This window comes from Cynocephalus volans, chromosome 1 (genome assembly GCF_027409185.1).
Source record: "Cynocephalus volans isolate mCynVol1 chromosome 1, mCynVol1.pri, whole genome shotgun sequence".
Classification (NCBI taxonomy): Eukaryota; Metazoa; Chordata; class Mammalia; order Dermoptera; family Cynocephalidae; genus Cynocephalus; species Cynocephalus volans.
In genome coordinates this window covers 242,294,166-242,310,805 of record NC_084460.1, presented here as the reverse complement: position 1 = coordinate 242,310,805, position 16,640 = coordinate 242,294,166, and the positions used below count along the sequence as shown (strand labels likewise).

The window sequence follows — 16,640 nt, the reverse complement described above, 5'->3', positions numbered from 1 at the left end:
AGGGCTGGGAATCATTTTTCCCACCTAGGACTGGAAAGACATCATAAAGCTTTGGGCAGTGTTTAAAGAGTCCTCAGATGATGTCATCTTAGTAGTGAAAATTAACAGTAGACTAAAGGCTGCAATGAGGAAAGAAATGGAAGCTATCTAAAAGGATCCAAATTGAATCTCTAAAGATGAAAAATATATCGGAAACAAAAAATACACTGGATTGTATTAATAGCATATTAGACAACCAGAAGATGCAGCAATAGAAAATATCCAAAATGAAGGACAGTGAATTAAAAAAAGAAAAATGAACACAGTATCAGTGACCAGTGGGACAATATCAAGCAGTCTAACGTAAGTGTAATTGGAGTCACAGAAGGAACAGTGGTGGGAGACCAGGAGACAGAACAATGATTTGAAACTATAATGACAAAAAATTTTGTAAATGATGAAAACCTCAGATCAAAAAGTGCAGTGAACACTAAACAGAAAAAAAAAAAATGGAAAAAAACACCAAGGCACATTATTGTCAAATTGCTAAAAACGAGTGATGAAGAGAAAATCGTAAAAGAGACAGAAAACTAGGTCAGGAGAAAGAATAGTTTTTACCCTAAAATGTTTTACCCTAAAATACTTTGCCTCAGCCTGAGAAGTGAAATTGTTCATTCCTCCCATATGAAAACAAAATAGGGCACATGGTCCTAGAACATCTCTAAGTTTCTCTAGAATTTTATTTTCACATTCCAGCTTCATAATGTGTTTATGGTTTTATAGGACCTTATTTTTTCCTAGAGAAGAGAAAGAAATGATTTTCATACTGCTATCTTCTTTATGAGTATCTTTAAAGATTATTTCAGTGTAGGACAAATATGTCACCTTAGAAGAAACATAAATTATTTTTCTTTTTCATTAGTACTGTTATATACAATTTTTTTTTAAGTTGCGGAGGGATGCACATTATATGCAGATAAATATAGAAAGGCAGCAAAATTCTCATCAGAAGCTATGCAAGAAAATGGAGGGAAGTGACATCTTCAAAGTACTGAATGAAAAGAAACCTGTCAACTTAGAATTCTATATCCAGTAAAAATAACTTTCAGAAATTAAGACAAAATAAAGATTTGTTTCTTAAACAAACAAAAGCTGAGTGAATTCATGACCAGGAGAACTGTACTACAAGAATAGTAAAGGACATTCTTCAGTCAAAAGGAAAGTGATACCAGATGGAAATTTAGACCTGCACAAAGGAATACAAAATGCCAGAAATAGTAAACAAGTGGGTAAATGTAAAAGAGATTTTCCCCCATTTTAGTGTCTTTAAAAAAATGAGTGTTTAAACAAAAATAGTAATGTGTTATATGATCTATGCAAGTAAAATATATGACAACAATAGCATAGAATACAGGGTGGGGGAGTGGAAGAAAACTGTTGTCAGATTCTTACACTGTACATGAAGTGGTATGATATTATTTGAAGATAGACTAAGTTAAAGATGAATATTGTAGACCTTAGAGCAAACTCTAAAAAATAAAATAGATATAGTTAATAAGCTAATAGTGGGGACAAAATGTAATCATAAAAAATATGCAGTTAATACAGACGTATGCAAGAAAAGAGAAAAAAGGAATAAAGGACAAATGGAATATATAGAAGACAAACAGCAAGATGGCAGATGTAAACCCAACCATATTGATAGTTACATTAAATGGAAGTGGCCCAAACACTCCATTAAAAGGCAGAGATTATCAGATTGGATAAAAAAGCAAGATCCAACCATATGTTTCCACAGGAAGCCCACTTTAAGTATAAAGATACAGAGAGGTAAAAGAAAAAGATATACCATACAGATCATAATTCAAAGAAAATTGAAGTGGCTATATTTATAATAAATATAGGAGTTCTGAGAATAAGGAATATTACTGGGAATAAAGATGGTTAAATTCATCCAAAAGATATAACAATTTAAAATTTATATGCACCTAATAACAGGTTCAAAGTACATAAAACAACAACTGAAATGAAATAGACAAATCTACAATTATAGCTGGAGGTTTCAACACTTCTCTCAGTGATGGAACAAAAAGACAGAAAATTAATAAATGTATGGAAGAGGCTTCCAGTCAAGATGGCAGAATAGACAGTTCCCAGCGACACTCTCTTCCACAAATCAACCAATTTGCAATTCTTAAAAAGCAACCACAGCCATGCTGGGGCTGCTAAAGATCAGGGGAAGAGGAGGAGAGACCTACAGAATGCATGAAGGCAGGAGAAGCCACAATGAGAGAAAGAAAGGACCACTCCAAAGGTTTCAAGCCCCAGCCATTTCCAGGCTGGAGCTGGTGAGCACACAGAGCAGGAGCTGGCAAAAGCTGCAGCTGTGCCCTTCAGAGGAAGTTGCTTGGAGGCTGCAGGGGAGAAGAGGACCTTGGTGGCCCCCAGGCCGGCAAGACGAATAGGGTTCCCATGGACCCACATAGGAGCTAGGGGCCACAACAACTGAAAAAAAGGAGCCACTCAGAGGCTGGTGAGTCATTGCAAGGGACTGGCACATGGTCCGTCCCATGGGAAGTGTTTGCAGCACAGGTGGTGGGGGAGACGAGTCCACTGAGAGAACACTGGGGCACAGCAAGGACAGCTGATCTGCCTCCCAATCAGCATAAGACCACTTGGTGGAGACTGGTCGGGAATAGTAGAACTTCAGCAGCTGCAGTTTGCTGAAAAGACTCAGGCCCAGACCAGAGTTTCTACACAACCCAGGTGCACTGGATCTCTCAAGACCTGGAAGTACCTACAAAGTCAACCATTAAAACCTGAGCTGCACAAAAAGCCTTCCCCAGGGAATCAGCGGCAAAACAACAATTTAGCTCAATCATAGAGCTCAAGTACTGGTCCCCACAGGAAGTTCCCCTATTTTATAAGTAGGCAAAGCACAACAAATTAGTTCCAGTGCAGAGTTTAAGTGGTAGGAACAGCAAATAATCCAACACAGAACTGAAAGAAAAAACAAAATACCCACAGACCAGAGACAAAGCTTGATATTAACTAGTAAAGGTCTCACATAACCAAAGAACAACTATAAGACCAAGAAGGACCAGAAGTCCCCTGGGCTGCCAAGCCAGGGAGGGGGGAGGACTGGGGGCCTCATCCACGCCCCCCAACACCCACAACCAGCTCAGCAGTGACCACTGAGCCACTGCAAGAAGCACCCCCGGCTCCCAAGCCAGGGTGGTGGTGGGTGAGAGCTTCAGCCACACCCCCTGACATCGGCACCCTGTCTAGCAATGACCAAGCCACTGCTGGAAGCCCCCTGGTCTCCTCTGCAGGAATGAGGGGGGTGCCACAGGCCTCAACCCCACCCCTCCTCCTCCCTCCTCCTACCCTATTTCCTTCTCTCTTCCCTTCTCTCCCTTGCCCCCAACTGCTCCCCAACAACATCATAGAATGTAAAAATAAATAAATAAACTTTAAAAGGTTAGATAAATAAATAAATGGAAGATTTGAATAACAGTATTAACCAATTTGACCTGATTGATACTTACAGGGTACAACAGCTCATACACATACTTTTCAAGTGAACATGGAAGATTCACCAAGATAGACAATATTCTAGGTGATAAAATAAGTATTAATAAACGGAGAAGAATTGAAAACATGCAAAGCATATCCTCTTACCACAACAGAATTAAATTTGACATCAGTGACATAAGATTCCTGAAAAATTTCCCACATACTTAGAGATTAAACACCATACTGCTAAAAAAACTCATGGATTAAAGAAGAAATCACAAGACACAGAAAACATTTTGAACTGATTGAAAAGAAAAATACAACATACCAAAATTTATGGAATGTGGCTAAAGTAGTGTTTATAGGGAAATTTATACCATTAAATGCTTATATTAGAAAAGAAAAAAAGGACCATAAACCAAAGAGCTAAGCTTCCACCTTAAGAAAGTAGAAAAAAGAACCAATTAGATCAAGTAATAGGAGGAGGAAATGTTAAAGGTAACAGCAGTCAGTTAAATAGAACAATACAGAAAATCAGGATCTCTTTTACTAGGGCTTTAAAATGGATTTTAACCACATAATTTAATAATTTCCTGTGCATCTTAGTCAAACCTTTTTCCTGGTATATTATAGGTATACTTCCATTCATATTGTAATGTGTGTTAATAGTACTTCTTTAGATGACACTTTTTTTTTTTATTCTTAAGTTTTTATTTATTTATTTTTTTAAATTTTATTTTGTTGATATACATTGTGGCTGATTATTGCTCCCCATCACCAAAACCTCCCTCCCTTCTCCCTCCCCCCTCCCCCCCAACAATGTCCTTTCTGTTAGCTTGTCGTATCAACTTCAAGTAATTGTGGTTGTTATATCTTCTCCCCCACCCCCGTTTTTTTTTTTTTTTGTGTGTGTGTGTGTGTGTGTGTGTGTGTGTGTGAATTTATATATTAATTTTTAGCTCCCACCAATAAGTGAGAACATGTGGTATTTCTCTTTCTGTGCCTGACTTGTTTCACTTAATATAAGTCTCTCAAGGTCCATCCATGTTGTTGCCAATGGCAGTATTTCATTCGTTTTTATAGCTGAGTAGTATTCCATTGTGTAGATGTACCACATTTTCCGTATCCACTCATCTGATGATGGGCATTTGGGCTGGTTCCAACTCTTGGCTATTGTAAAGAGTGCTGCGATGAACATTGGGGAACAGGTATACCTTCGACTTGATGATTTCCATTCCTCTGGGTATATTCCCAACAGTGGGATAGCTGGGTCGTATGGTAGATCTATCTGCAATTGTTTGAGGAACCTCCATACCATTTTCCATAGAGGCTGCACCATTTTGCAGTCCCACCAACAATGTATGAGAGTTCCTTTTTCTCCGCAACCTCGCCAGCATTTATCGTTCAGGGTCTTTTGGATTTTAGCCATCCTAACTGGGGTTAGATGGTATCTCGGTGTGGTTTTGATTTGCGTTTCCTGGATGCTGAGTGATGTTGAGCATTTTTTCATATGTCTGTTGGCCATTTGTATATCTTCCTTAGAGAAATGCCTACTTAGCTCTTTTGCCCATTTTTTAATTGGGTTGCTTGTTTTCTTCTTGTAAAGTTGTTTGAGTTCCTTATATATTCTGGATATTAATCCTTTGTCAGATGTATATTTTGCAAATATTTTCTCCCACTCTGTTGGTTGTCTTTTAACTCTGTTAATTGTTTCTTTTGCTGTGCAGAAGCTTTTTAGTTTGATATAATCCCATTTGTTTATTTTTCCTTTGGTTGCCCGTGCTTTTGGGGTCGTATTCATGAAGTCTGTGTCCAGTCCTATTTCCTGAAGTGTTTCTCCTATGTTTTCTTTAAGAAGTTTTATTGTTTCTAGATGACACTTTTACAACCAAGCCAAAGAGAAATTGAAACCTGGTTGTGTAGAAATGGTATTATTAGTGCAGACTTGGCTTTGAGGAATTGTGGATCACAGGATAATGTAGATTGGTCTGAGGCTCTTTTTTGTCTGTCAGTGTTCAGTTTACCTATCTATAATGTGGGTGTAGAGATTTTCTGTCACTCAGCTGTGGCTTATAAAGTGGTTTTTATTGCACAACCAAGTTGGTTTATTTTCTTTTCCTATGGTACCTACATAATATAACTTCAGGGGATTGGTATTTTGAAGTATTGATTCATGGTGTTGATTTTTTTACTACTGGTATTTGATTGCAAACTCACTCATCTGAGTAATGAAGCTAACTTTCAAAGTAGAAATGTTTTCGGTTGTGGCATTTAACATCTTTAAACGTTCACCACGATTCAACTTAGAGATAAAGCTATCATAGGAAAAGATAAAGAAATTCACTTCTGAAGCTTTTCTTTTTCTTTTAAAGGAAGCCTAAACATTAAAATAATGGGCTTTACAAGTGCAGTTGTCCCCTGGTATCTGTGTGGGATTGGTTCCAGGACCTCCTGATGATACCAAAATCCATGTGTAATTGAGTACAAGATATAAAATGACGTAGCATTTGCACATAGCTTGTGCATACCCTTCCATATAATTTAAATCAGTGCTATATTACTTCTAATGCCTAATACAATGTAAATGCTATGTAAATAATTGTTATGCTGTTGTATTTAGGGAATAATGACAAGAAAAAAGTGTACACATTCAGTACAGGTACAATTTTTTTTCAAATATTTTTCATTGCCATTGGTTGAATCCACAGATGCAGACAGAATCCATGAATACGGAGGGCTGACTGTACTTTAAGCACCCGTATTTTGAAATGGAAAGTGTTTTTGCATTATTAGTTATATTTATTGTTATATTATTTATTATACAATCTGTACCTGTAGCATGATCAAAAAATAAATTAAAGGATTGCTTTGTAATGGAGTTTGGATGTGTTGTCCCCTCCAAAACTCATGTGGAATTTTGATCTCCAATGTGACAGTGTTGGAGGCTGATTGAGTCATGGGGGCGGATCCCTCATGAATGGATGAATGCTCTCCCTGGGAGAGGTGGGAGTAATAAGTTCTCGTTCTGTTGGTTCCGACAAGAGCTGGTTGTTTAAAAGGAGCCTGGCACCTTCTCTCTCTCTCTCTTGCTTCCTCTCGCCATGTGATCTGCTTGTACCCACCAGCTGTCTGCCACTTTCCACCATGAGTAGAAGCAGCCTGAGGCCCATGCCAGATGCAGCTGTCCCAGAATTGTAAGCCAAATATATCTCCGTTCTTTGTAAATTACCCAGTTTCAGGTATTTCTGTTACAGCAACACAAAACGGACTGAAACACATACGTAATATTTCATACCTCTATTTTTCAAACTTTGTTTAATTGACAAATTATACTGTCATGCATCATCTTATTGTAACCCAGTTTGTCAGCATTCCCTAGAGGACAAAGAGTCTTATTAGGAGTGAGGCCTACGTTGACTTTAATAAGCTTATCAAAGCATGTGCCCAAAGAATATATACTCATCATAACATCTTACCTCAGGTATTGTCTATATTGTCAAGTTCCCTGTACCTCAGCAAACTTATTGTCATCATTAGTCAGCATTCATCATTCTTTAGGTAATAGTAAGTGACACAAAATGGACTAAAAAACTTTGAAAACTTTGATATTTCCACTTCCTGATTCCTGGGTTTCAAATTGATGGTTGTGTGTTCGGGGCCACTCTTACAGCTTAGAACAGAACATTAACACTAGAAACTGTTTGTGTTCTAACATTAATATGGTTGTGGATGATTCTAAGCACGTTTACTTGTTTGTGCTACATAACTCAGCTGTAATTTTAGAGCTATTTTTTCCTCACAGGCATAATATTGATTGGGGGGAAATGGGAAGGAAACCACAAAGAAATTTAAAATTTTAACTCTAGTAAGAAGGCCCTATATTGAATTATTTATTATATATATAAAATTATTATGATATAGTTATACGTTGAATTATGGTGAATGTATTGTTATGAGTTAAACTGATGATAATTCATTATTTTTTACTAGGGTGTTATAGTAATTTAGTTCTGCTTCCACATGAAGATCGTTATAAAAATGGGTTTTAGTAAATAAACATTTAAAGTTTATTTAAAGCATTGTTTTGTACACCAACTACTAAAATCCATTTTTTAATCTTCATGTGGGAGCAGAACTAAATTACTATATTGCCCAAATTGCCGTACTAGTAAATTAAGACTGGTATTGTTATAGTCGGACCATGTTATATCAGCCTTTCCTGTACTTGTTTCTCATACATTAGAGGGCATCATTTATTTGTGGTATGGCCAATGTATGTCTAGTAAGCTTTAATCATATTTCCCTCAATTTTGAAGTTATTTCACTCTTGAAGCATTAGGTCACCAATTTTCTGTCATTTATCATGCTTTTCAAAGTGATGCTTCTGATTGTGTTAACTGCTTGTGTGGTTAAGCGTGTACCTTGCAGAGTCCCTTCAAGTTCTCCGCTGCGTGATCATCTACGTAGCAGCTAGTTGTCAAGGCTATTGGCACCTGGGCCTTTGACCAGTTGTCCATTGTCCCCCTCACTTGTCTGCTGCCAGCTAGCGGATGGGCCCCTTCTCCCATTCCAGGCACTTACCAGCTCCAGCCGTTGCTTATGGCTATGTTTCAGCATGTGCCTGGCGCATTTTTTTTGCCTTTCCTAATGTGGTCACCATGTTACAACATACATTCCGTCAGGGCAAGAGGACCAGGCATGGCCAGCATGTCAGTGCTGGTGGCTTAACTACACCCAAACCTCGCTGTTTGTTACAGATTTCGCCTCAAGAGTTTTAAGGCGGCTAGTAGTTTTGACTATAACAAGGTGAGAAAGTAGTGCCTTGATACTAAACATACTCCTTTTTTAAGTACCTCTCCTTGCCTTTTTTTGCAGGAAACTCTGCAAAAATTTTTACATATTTAAAATACAATTTTATGTATTTACTGTTAATGATCATAGTTTTATGCCTTCTCTTCATGGCTTAATAATATAAATCAAAATACTTTGAAGTGGTTAAAATTCTAAATTTCATATCATATGGATAAAAAATTTAAGACCATCTTGGTAAGACTAACATTGGTCACTTAAAAGAGTACATTCTAGCTGCTCTAAAGATAAAAGTGAAAAAGAAAGAAAAGGCCTTTCCTGCCCAGCTGTCTGCCCACCTACATTCCTTTTGATTTGATTTTGATCATCTGTTCTCTCCCCTCATGGCCCAATACCAAGCTAGAGAACTGACTCATCAGAGCCTCCAGACGGGGAGCTACAGCTGAAGTGTTATCGCCACCTTCCCAAGCAAAACTTCATTTCCCGCAATGTTCTTATCATCTGCAACACAGCTTACATTTGCAGCAGGCTCTGCAGGCCTGCTCCTTGCCTGTTTGCATTCATACTTGTTTCTAAAGGCAGCGTTTTGCTTTGGAAGGGATAATGAAGATAATGCTGAATTTCTTTTGTCTTCATGTAGCACAGATTTTTTGTCTCTTTTTCTATTACTGGAGATGTAAATGCTATAAACACGATGAGAAGCAGGTGTTTTAGTTTCCTTATATAAGCCAGGGTTTTGGTCAGTATAACAGCAGGTCCAATTGGGAATGGCTTGCATTTTTACCTGGGTTGGTGCCCGGGAGACAAACAACACTTGGCCTGTGCCACATGGACCCCTCAGTAGCCCAGCCATTTTCCACCCTGTCTGTTCTTTTCACCCTCGTCTGACCAGTTCCTTCACTGGCAAGACTCTGTTGGGGGGTCCATTAATTAATCCATCTTTTATCTCTGTTTTAACAGAATGACTAACATGAAAGGAGTTGTTCACAGGTGAAAAACAATCTCAAATACCATGATAATAAAGTTTTCTTTTTTTCCACTTGTGAAAGAGAAGAGGGCTTTAAAATTAGTTGGTTAGGCCCTCTGTTCATTAAGGTGTAATTCATGCCTGTACTCTTTCACTTTCATTTGTCAAGATGAAGCAAAAGTTTTGGAGGTGGCCTAAAATAAATATCTGTGGCCCACTTTATGAGGTTGCTTTTCTTGGGATCATCCCTACTTCCCTAATAATGTTTTATGTTGAAGCTGATTGCTCCCTTGAATTCTGTTTTACCAAAATACCATGCCCAAATGCCCAAAGGAATCTTTTTCTTTTTTTGTAAATTGATCAAGTGATTTATTTATATAACTAACTCTTAGGACAAAATTATGCTGTTTATAAAGGAATTGGTCTCTCTCCCACTTTACAAAGCAGTGCATGTCATTAAGGTCCTACGGTAAATAGCAAAAACAGAGGCTAGTTTCTTCTTGTAAGAAACGGTAACTGCTGACTTAGTGGATGTAATGGAATAAAGTAAGGTGCTGCCAACACCTCATTAATCACGAGACCACTGTCCATCCGCCTCAACTGTAAGAAACACAGACAGGGAGTCAGAAATTTTTTATTTTTAAAAAGGCCTTCAAGAGGAAGATTGATGACACATTTTATTGATTTATATGCAGGGCTAACAAAGATCTTTTATCAGATTTCCTAGTCCACAACTAAGAATCAGTGATTAGAAAGGGAGACAGGAATGAGGAAGAAGGAGAAGGAGCTGACAGCCTTGGATAATGAGAAGAGACAGGAACACTAAAACATGTTATGAAAATATGAAAATCTGGGGCCATTTAGAATAAAAATCCTATTTAAAAAATGTTAGATGAAAGTGTCACATAATGACTGTCTGTTGTATATGTGGTAAAAGACATCAGTTGTTCGGATTTCCTGAATGCTGACCAGTTGCATGTTTCTAAGGGATATCTACTGCGTTGAAGACATCCCAGGCAAAAGTAGCTCTCTGTTGTGATCTAGGGCTTGCAATCTGCACACCTTGTGAACCACGCCACGCTTTCCTTCCCCTATATCCCACCTAGTTCTATCTTAGCGTCCTCCTGAGCAGAAAGAATCCTCAAGATGCAACTTTAGACCTTTTAATTTTCTTTTTGAATGCCCATTACATTGTGATTTAATCATTTTTAAAACAGGTAATTAAAATACAACCAGATCTAATAAACAAAATTGCCTGCAAATGTCAGTGCCTATAGAATTGTCTGTAGAAACTGCCTGTTTCCACTGTGCTAGATGGAGTAATACAATTGAAGAGCTATTCCAAGTTACATAATTTGTGCAATAGATTTTTTTGGATATCTTTTTCTGAATTGGTCAAAAAAGTATATGATGTAAACATCATTAATAATGTAAAACTGCATATAAAATGAGACACTTAGATAAAGCTCAAATATAGCACAATCACCTATTTAAAAAGAAAGTATTTGTCGTTTTTATTTTTTATTTTTATGCGCTTGATACTGGTACAGTATGATTTTAGTGTCATCCAGGAAAGAAACTTGCTTTCAAGACCATCAGTCCTTCTCTGGGTTCCTGGCCCACTCCAGTTCCTATTTCTCACTTTCTCCGAACTCTTCATTTGCTTCATAACTGAACTTACTTCCTGATGCATAGAGACCACAGCCAGTCAAGTGTGAATTCCCTTAGCTTTCTAACCCCAAGACCCCCACCACCCCTGCACAGCATCCTCGCCCTCTTACCTTCCTCCACTGTACCCTCCAACTCAGGGAGGGATTTTCCTTATATTCAGAGCTCTGCCCTGGATTCCGTCTGCACTTGACCCCACCTTCTCCATCAATCAGCCCTTCCCTTCCCCTGGTGCCTCTCCACCTCATTTCCAAACCGATTCCTCTGCTTTTGTACCTCTGTTAGTGTCATCCTCCTCCAGTCACCAGGCCCCAAACCCTAACAGTAAGATGAGCTTCTTCCCCTCTCCTTCGCCTCTGATTCACTTACTCACCAAACTCTTGATTCTGCCTCCTAAATAACTCCAGTTGGTCCCTTCCTCTCAGTCACCATGGACCAGTTCAGATCCATGTCATCTATTACTTGGATGACTGTCATAATATCCTGCCTAGTCTGTCTTCCTCTAGTCATGCCCCCTTGACTGTGTCACTCTCCTTAAAAATCTGTAGTGGCTCTCACTGGGCAGAGTATAAATTTGTAGGCATGTAAAAGGCCCTGTCGGCCCCTCTTGTCTCGTGCCATGCCAGTCATTTCTACCTCCATCCATTCTGAACTTACTTGCAATTCTCTAAACCACGTTGTTTCTCTCATGCCTTGTGCCTTTGGTTTTCTTGGAACAGTGTTTCCTAATGCACCCCACTCCAACACGCACACCCCCATTCTGCCCCACAGGCCTAATCAACTCACCAGGCTAGCGATTCAGCTTATAGGTTGCACCTTAAGCCTGAGCAATCCCCCACCCCCAGCTTTCCTCACACTTTGCAAACGCTTTCTTCAGAGCATTTTCCCACCGTATTATACAAGAAAGCCATGAATTCCTTATCTTTGTGCATGTCATCATTTAATAAATGTTTATGAATGAATAATGGTTAATTAAGGGATAAAGTTACTATCTGTTTTGATAGCCTCTAGGAGAATAAAAAAGACAAAAAGGCTACAATAATCAACTTTTATAAATGCAATTCAATGTCATAGAGTCATAGAGGTCACAAAAGAAACAAGAAATATGAATTTTAGATATAAAAATTCAAAAGAGAATTTAGTTAATCCTTGTTATACAAATAGAAGTTTAGGAAGCTTCTGGTGCTTCAAGGCCTGTTTCTAGAACAGTTTCCTGGACACTACATAAGCTACCCTCTAAACTATTTTTTAAAAAATCAAAAACCTAGCCTCAAATGGCTCAGGATGCTTTTTATTTAAAAAGCTGTCCCAGAATGAAATGTATAAATAACGATTTCCATTGCTTTCTTAGATACATGTGTGATCCTTTAATTAGAGAACAGTGGGCCTGCTTGGACAATTAGACCCCTTTCTTCAGCATATTTAATGTGAAGAAATGTCCTCATGCTTTTCAAATGCCACATTCACTGCTGCTTTCAGGAAGGTGAGGAAGGGAATTGGTTCTATTATAATATCTCAGTACTCAGTGCTGATTGCCTAAAGTCCTTTTGTTTAAATAATTACAAATAAAATACCATCTACTCTTGTCTTTGTTCTCCTAATGTAACTTTCAGAGATTTTATCATGAGATAACTGGCAGATACAGAATAATTCCTGAGACTTTCTCCATTCTTTTATTTCATTTTTATTCACCTAACCAAGTAAGTGATACTGGATTATCCTGAGATCTGGCAACCCGTAAGCCAGTTGGTGTCCCAGAGACTTTCTCTAAAAGTGGCTTCACGATTCTATAATTATTTCCTGCTTATATAACTCTTTTATGAGTCAGTGCTATCTATTTCACTGATTCCCATCAGAGTAGAGCAAGAATGCATACTTTATTCAATTGTATTCACTCTGAGGAACATAGACAAACACAGGGACATCACAGAGTATCTGAATGTTGATCTTGGGCTCTGCTTCAGCAACTCCAGGAAATGATTTCAATTTCAGGCTCTGAGCATCATTAACAACCCAGAAGCAACTGTGTCTGCATTCCTGACCTTTTCCATAAAAGACATAAAAGGGATTATGGCCTGCTTGTCAAAGTCAACATAAAATTTGTACTCAAGCTCACTTGGCAGCAACCAAAGTCACAAGCACATACCTATGTGGAATGAACCCTAGATTATCCATTGTGGCCTTATATGGATATTTTGGCCAATGCAGTATTTTGAATTCTGATATATTTCATTGATTCTAATATGTACATTTTATTTTACATTTTAACATGTCTGAAATTGGGATTTATCTTATGATCAATCAATGGCTTGTCATAATTTAATTGGCATGGTTTTCCTAAATGGAACATATAATGGTGTGACTTACATTCGTGGCATCTTAAGTTTAATAAAATAAGGGTTTTTTTTTTTTAATCATTTAATCATGGTTTCTAACAGCTAGTCAATGCATTAATATAACAGTTGTAAAAATGACAATCTTAGCTGTGAATGTCATTATTTTCAATAGCTATTTTGGCAGATATTTATGTTGGAATCAAATTGTCACAGTTTGTGATTTTCACATGACTTCCTTATACCTGTCTCTTTTCTTTCAGCTTATTTCTTGAGTGCATTTTCAGCCAATGTTTGCTCAGAAACCTTAAATTGTTACTGATATTATCGTTCTTTAATATTTGGGGTTTGGATTCATTGCTTCTATGTTCTTACCAATATTTTTTCTATCTGAGTTAAGCTAGGGTACCTTCTCTTTCCTATATGTGAAAGTCTATAGGTATCTTAGCGTTTGAATCTTTTCCTCTCTGGGGATTCCTTTCTTTCTCAGAGAAAAAGGAATCAAATGTAGTAAAATCTTTATGAGCTGGAATGATTAGTTTAGAATAATAATTACTAAAACAGTATTAAATATGTTTTAGATTAACTATAGCTTCTGCATTTTCTAAAATGTATTTATTCTCTTTGCTAACATAATAACTATCAAATGTTTTATCCCTTTTTGATGATTCCCTTGTGACCAATCAAATAATTGTCACCTTTAACATCTGTGACCCTATCTGTTCACAGAAGATGGATCATCTGACAAAAATCCTCGCAGGACCCAAGACATACTTACTCTGTATTACTCCTTATCCTTCTTTTTGCCGTTGAACTCAGAAATACCAATATCTGTATAAAACATAGGTGAGACTGCTTGTGCCTGAGGAGACCCATTGGAAAACTCCACTGTAGAAATTGTTTTCAAAAGTAGATTGCAGAACATTAGTTTGATTATCAACATTTCTAAAACAAAGAAGAAATCAAGCTCTGAAGAAATGTTAACTGCTTGTCAGTTCTACTCAACCAAGGTTCTTCTGAATGTAGCCATATTGCCTCCTCAGTACTAACTGTGGCTTGTATACCAGTGCTTTGATACGAAACAGTCTCCTCATCCATGTGTTTCACTCTCTCCACTTTGCCCTGATTCTTTCTCAGGTCCATACGTTCAGAGGACCGCACTGGTGTGAATACTGCGCCAACTTCATGTGGGGTCTCATTGCTCAGGGAGTGAAATGTGCAGGTAAGAGCTCTTCCTTTATGTCTTGATTGAGTCAGTTATGAAATTATCAGGAGATTGGCTGTTATGCACATACAGTAGACTGGATTCTCAGGCAGCCACTTTGGAATTTGATATTTTATCTGCCCTCAACTTTCTTACATTTGATGGACAGCAGGCTAGTGATCTGATATTAGTCCATTGAAAAGAGAGAAGTCAGCTTGTTCAAAAACTGTGATAAAAGGAGGTAAAAGTAAGGCAGTTATATTTAATACTTGCCTTTGTTGCAGTACCTAAATTTATAAAAATGATTTTTTAAAAAACAGTGTACAGGGACTTATGATTGTTGCCTTGGAAACTGAATTTTAAGGATAACTTGTTAAGCTGGATTGTACTTACTGAATTTTTGTGAAATCAAATTGAAGCTTTAAAAATCATGCTAAAAGACATGTGAGAAGACATTCTTTAGTTTTACAAATTAAATAGCAGAAGGAAAGTTTTGTAACCAAATACTATACATTTAAGATTTAGATTATTTTTAATCCTATGCCAGAATTTAGAGAAGTTTGAATAAATGGCCAGTACTCAGTATAGCTGTTCTATATTCTGCAAAAATGGTTACCAAACTCCAAAAAACAACTTATTCATTAATATTTTCTTTGTGACATTTTGAAATTTTAAATATATTAAACCCTTTTTGTGAAATGTGACCATGGTATTTTAGATTTAAATTTAGAAACTTTAAGATTTACACATTAGGAGATAACCAACACTGGGACTTATTGAGATACTTTTTGTGAAATAAAGTAGTTACTCAAATCATGTGAAATTCATTTGTATAGAACAGCTATTCTGTGCAATGGCCATTTATTCAAACTACTCTAAATTCTGGCATAGGCTTAAAAATAATCTAAATTTTAAATGTATAGTATTTGCTTATAAAAGTTTTCTTTTGCTGTTTAATTTGTAAAACTAAAGAATGTCTTCTCGCAGGTCTTTTAGCATGAAGCTTTACACTAAAAAAATATACTAAGAATAAAGTATTTTAAAATGGTAACTGTAGTAACTCAGATTTATCACTGTAAACATCCTAATTTCTTTTGGGGCATGATTTTTAAATGGAATATTTTTGTTGTCCATTATGTGCAGAAGTTTTGAGGGTCTGATTTTTATCTCTTTGAATAGCAGGGTACAATAAGCACTGCATGTCAATGTTCCAAGTCACTCTTCTTTGAGTTAGTATTCCCACGTCACTAAGATATAATAAGGTTCCAGGCATACATCACTAGCCAGACCCATTCAGGGACCTCCCTGCCACAGGAAATGGGATAAGACCTCCACAAGTGTGGGCTGTGAACCATGCAGAGGTGTTCATCAGCTCAGTCCAGTCTCAGAGAATGAATGAGGAAACCTGTATTGTTGTGGCTGGTGGTCATCCAGAGTCAGGATGAGGAACCATCATTAAGAAGACTGGGATTGTGTCTTTGAACTGGAGGGGGAAAAAGTGGAACAGAAAATGTTGATAAAGTATCGGTATTAAGACAGTCTGCATTGTGGTTTTTCGAGGTCAAATGGAGTACTCTTTCCAAAGCACAAATCCCTGCTCAAAGAAAGATGGCCTCGGCCTGGTTTGCCTTTATGAGACAGTCTTGACTACCTGACACTCTGCAATAGTTTCTTAAACATTTTATGGCTGTCACTAACTTAAATGCTTCTCTTTTAAGAGAGTAATGATGGCATCATTTACTTTTTGAAAGAGTGAAGGCCACCTACATAAGAATTCCAAGTCAGCTATTGACAGGTATAACATACATGAATAATCGCTGGCAATATGCTACAGTCCGAGTCATGTTTGAAAGAAATGTTTTGGAACATTTATTATAGTAATAATATGAGGTAAAAGGAGAAAGAAAATGATTCTCCCTATCCCCACAATCACCCGCATTAATAGCCTCCACCTCTTATTGTAAATAAAGGTCGGGAATTGAAAGAAGAACCTTGAGGAGATCTTTTATATCTTTTCCTTAAAAGCATTATGTTCTGAGTGATTCAAACTGTGTTAGTGTGTAATATAAGCATAAATCAACCCATTTGAAAAATGTGAAGGGTTGGGATTTGAATTAATTCTGTTTTCTATGACGACTAAGTATGTTTGGACTGACAATGAGAT

At 37.3% G+C, this 16,640-nt stretch overlaps 1 protein-coding gene across 1 annotated transcript in view; it reads left to right on the top strand.

Moving 5' to 3' along the window:
• The window catches only part of CHN1 (chimerin 1), a 179,700-nt gene that overhangs the window by 140,532 nt on the left and 22,528 nt on the right, over positions 1-16,640 (top strand). The window contains exon 8 of the mRNA XM_063095144.1: positions 14,410-14,494. Within this exon, the coding sequence (XP_062951214.1) occupies positions 14,410-14,494 (85 nt within the window). The remainder of the gene's footprint in view (positions 1-14,409; positions 14,495-16,640) is intronic.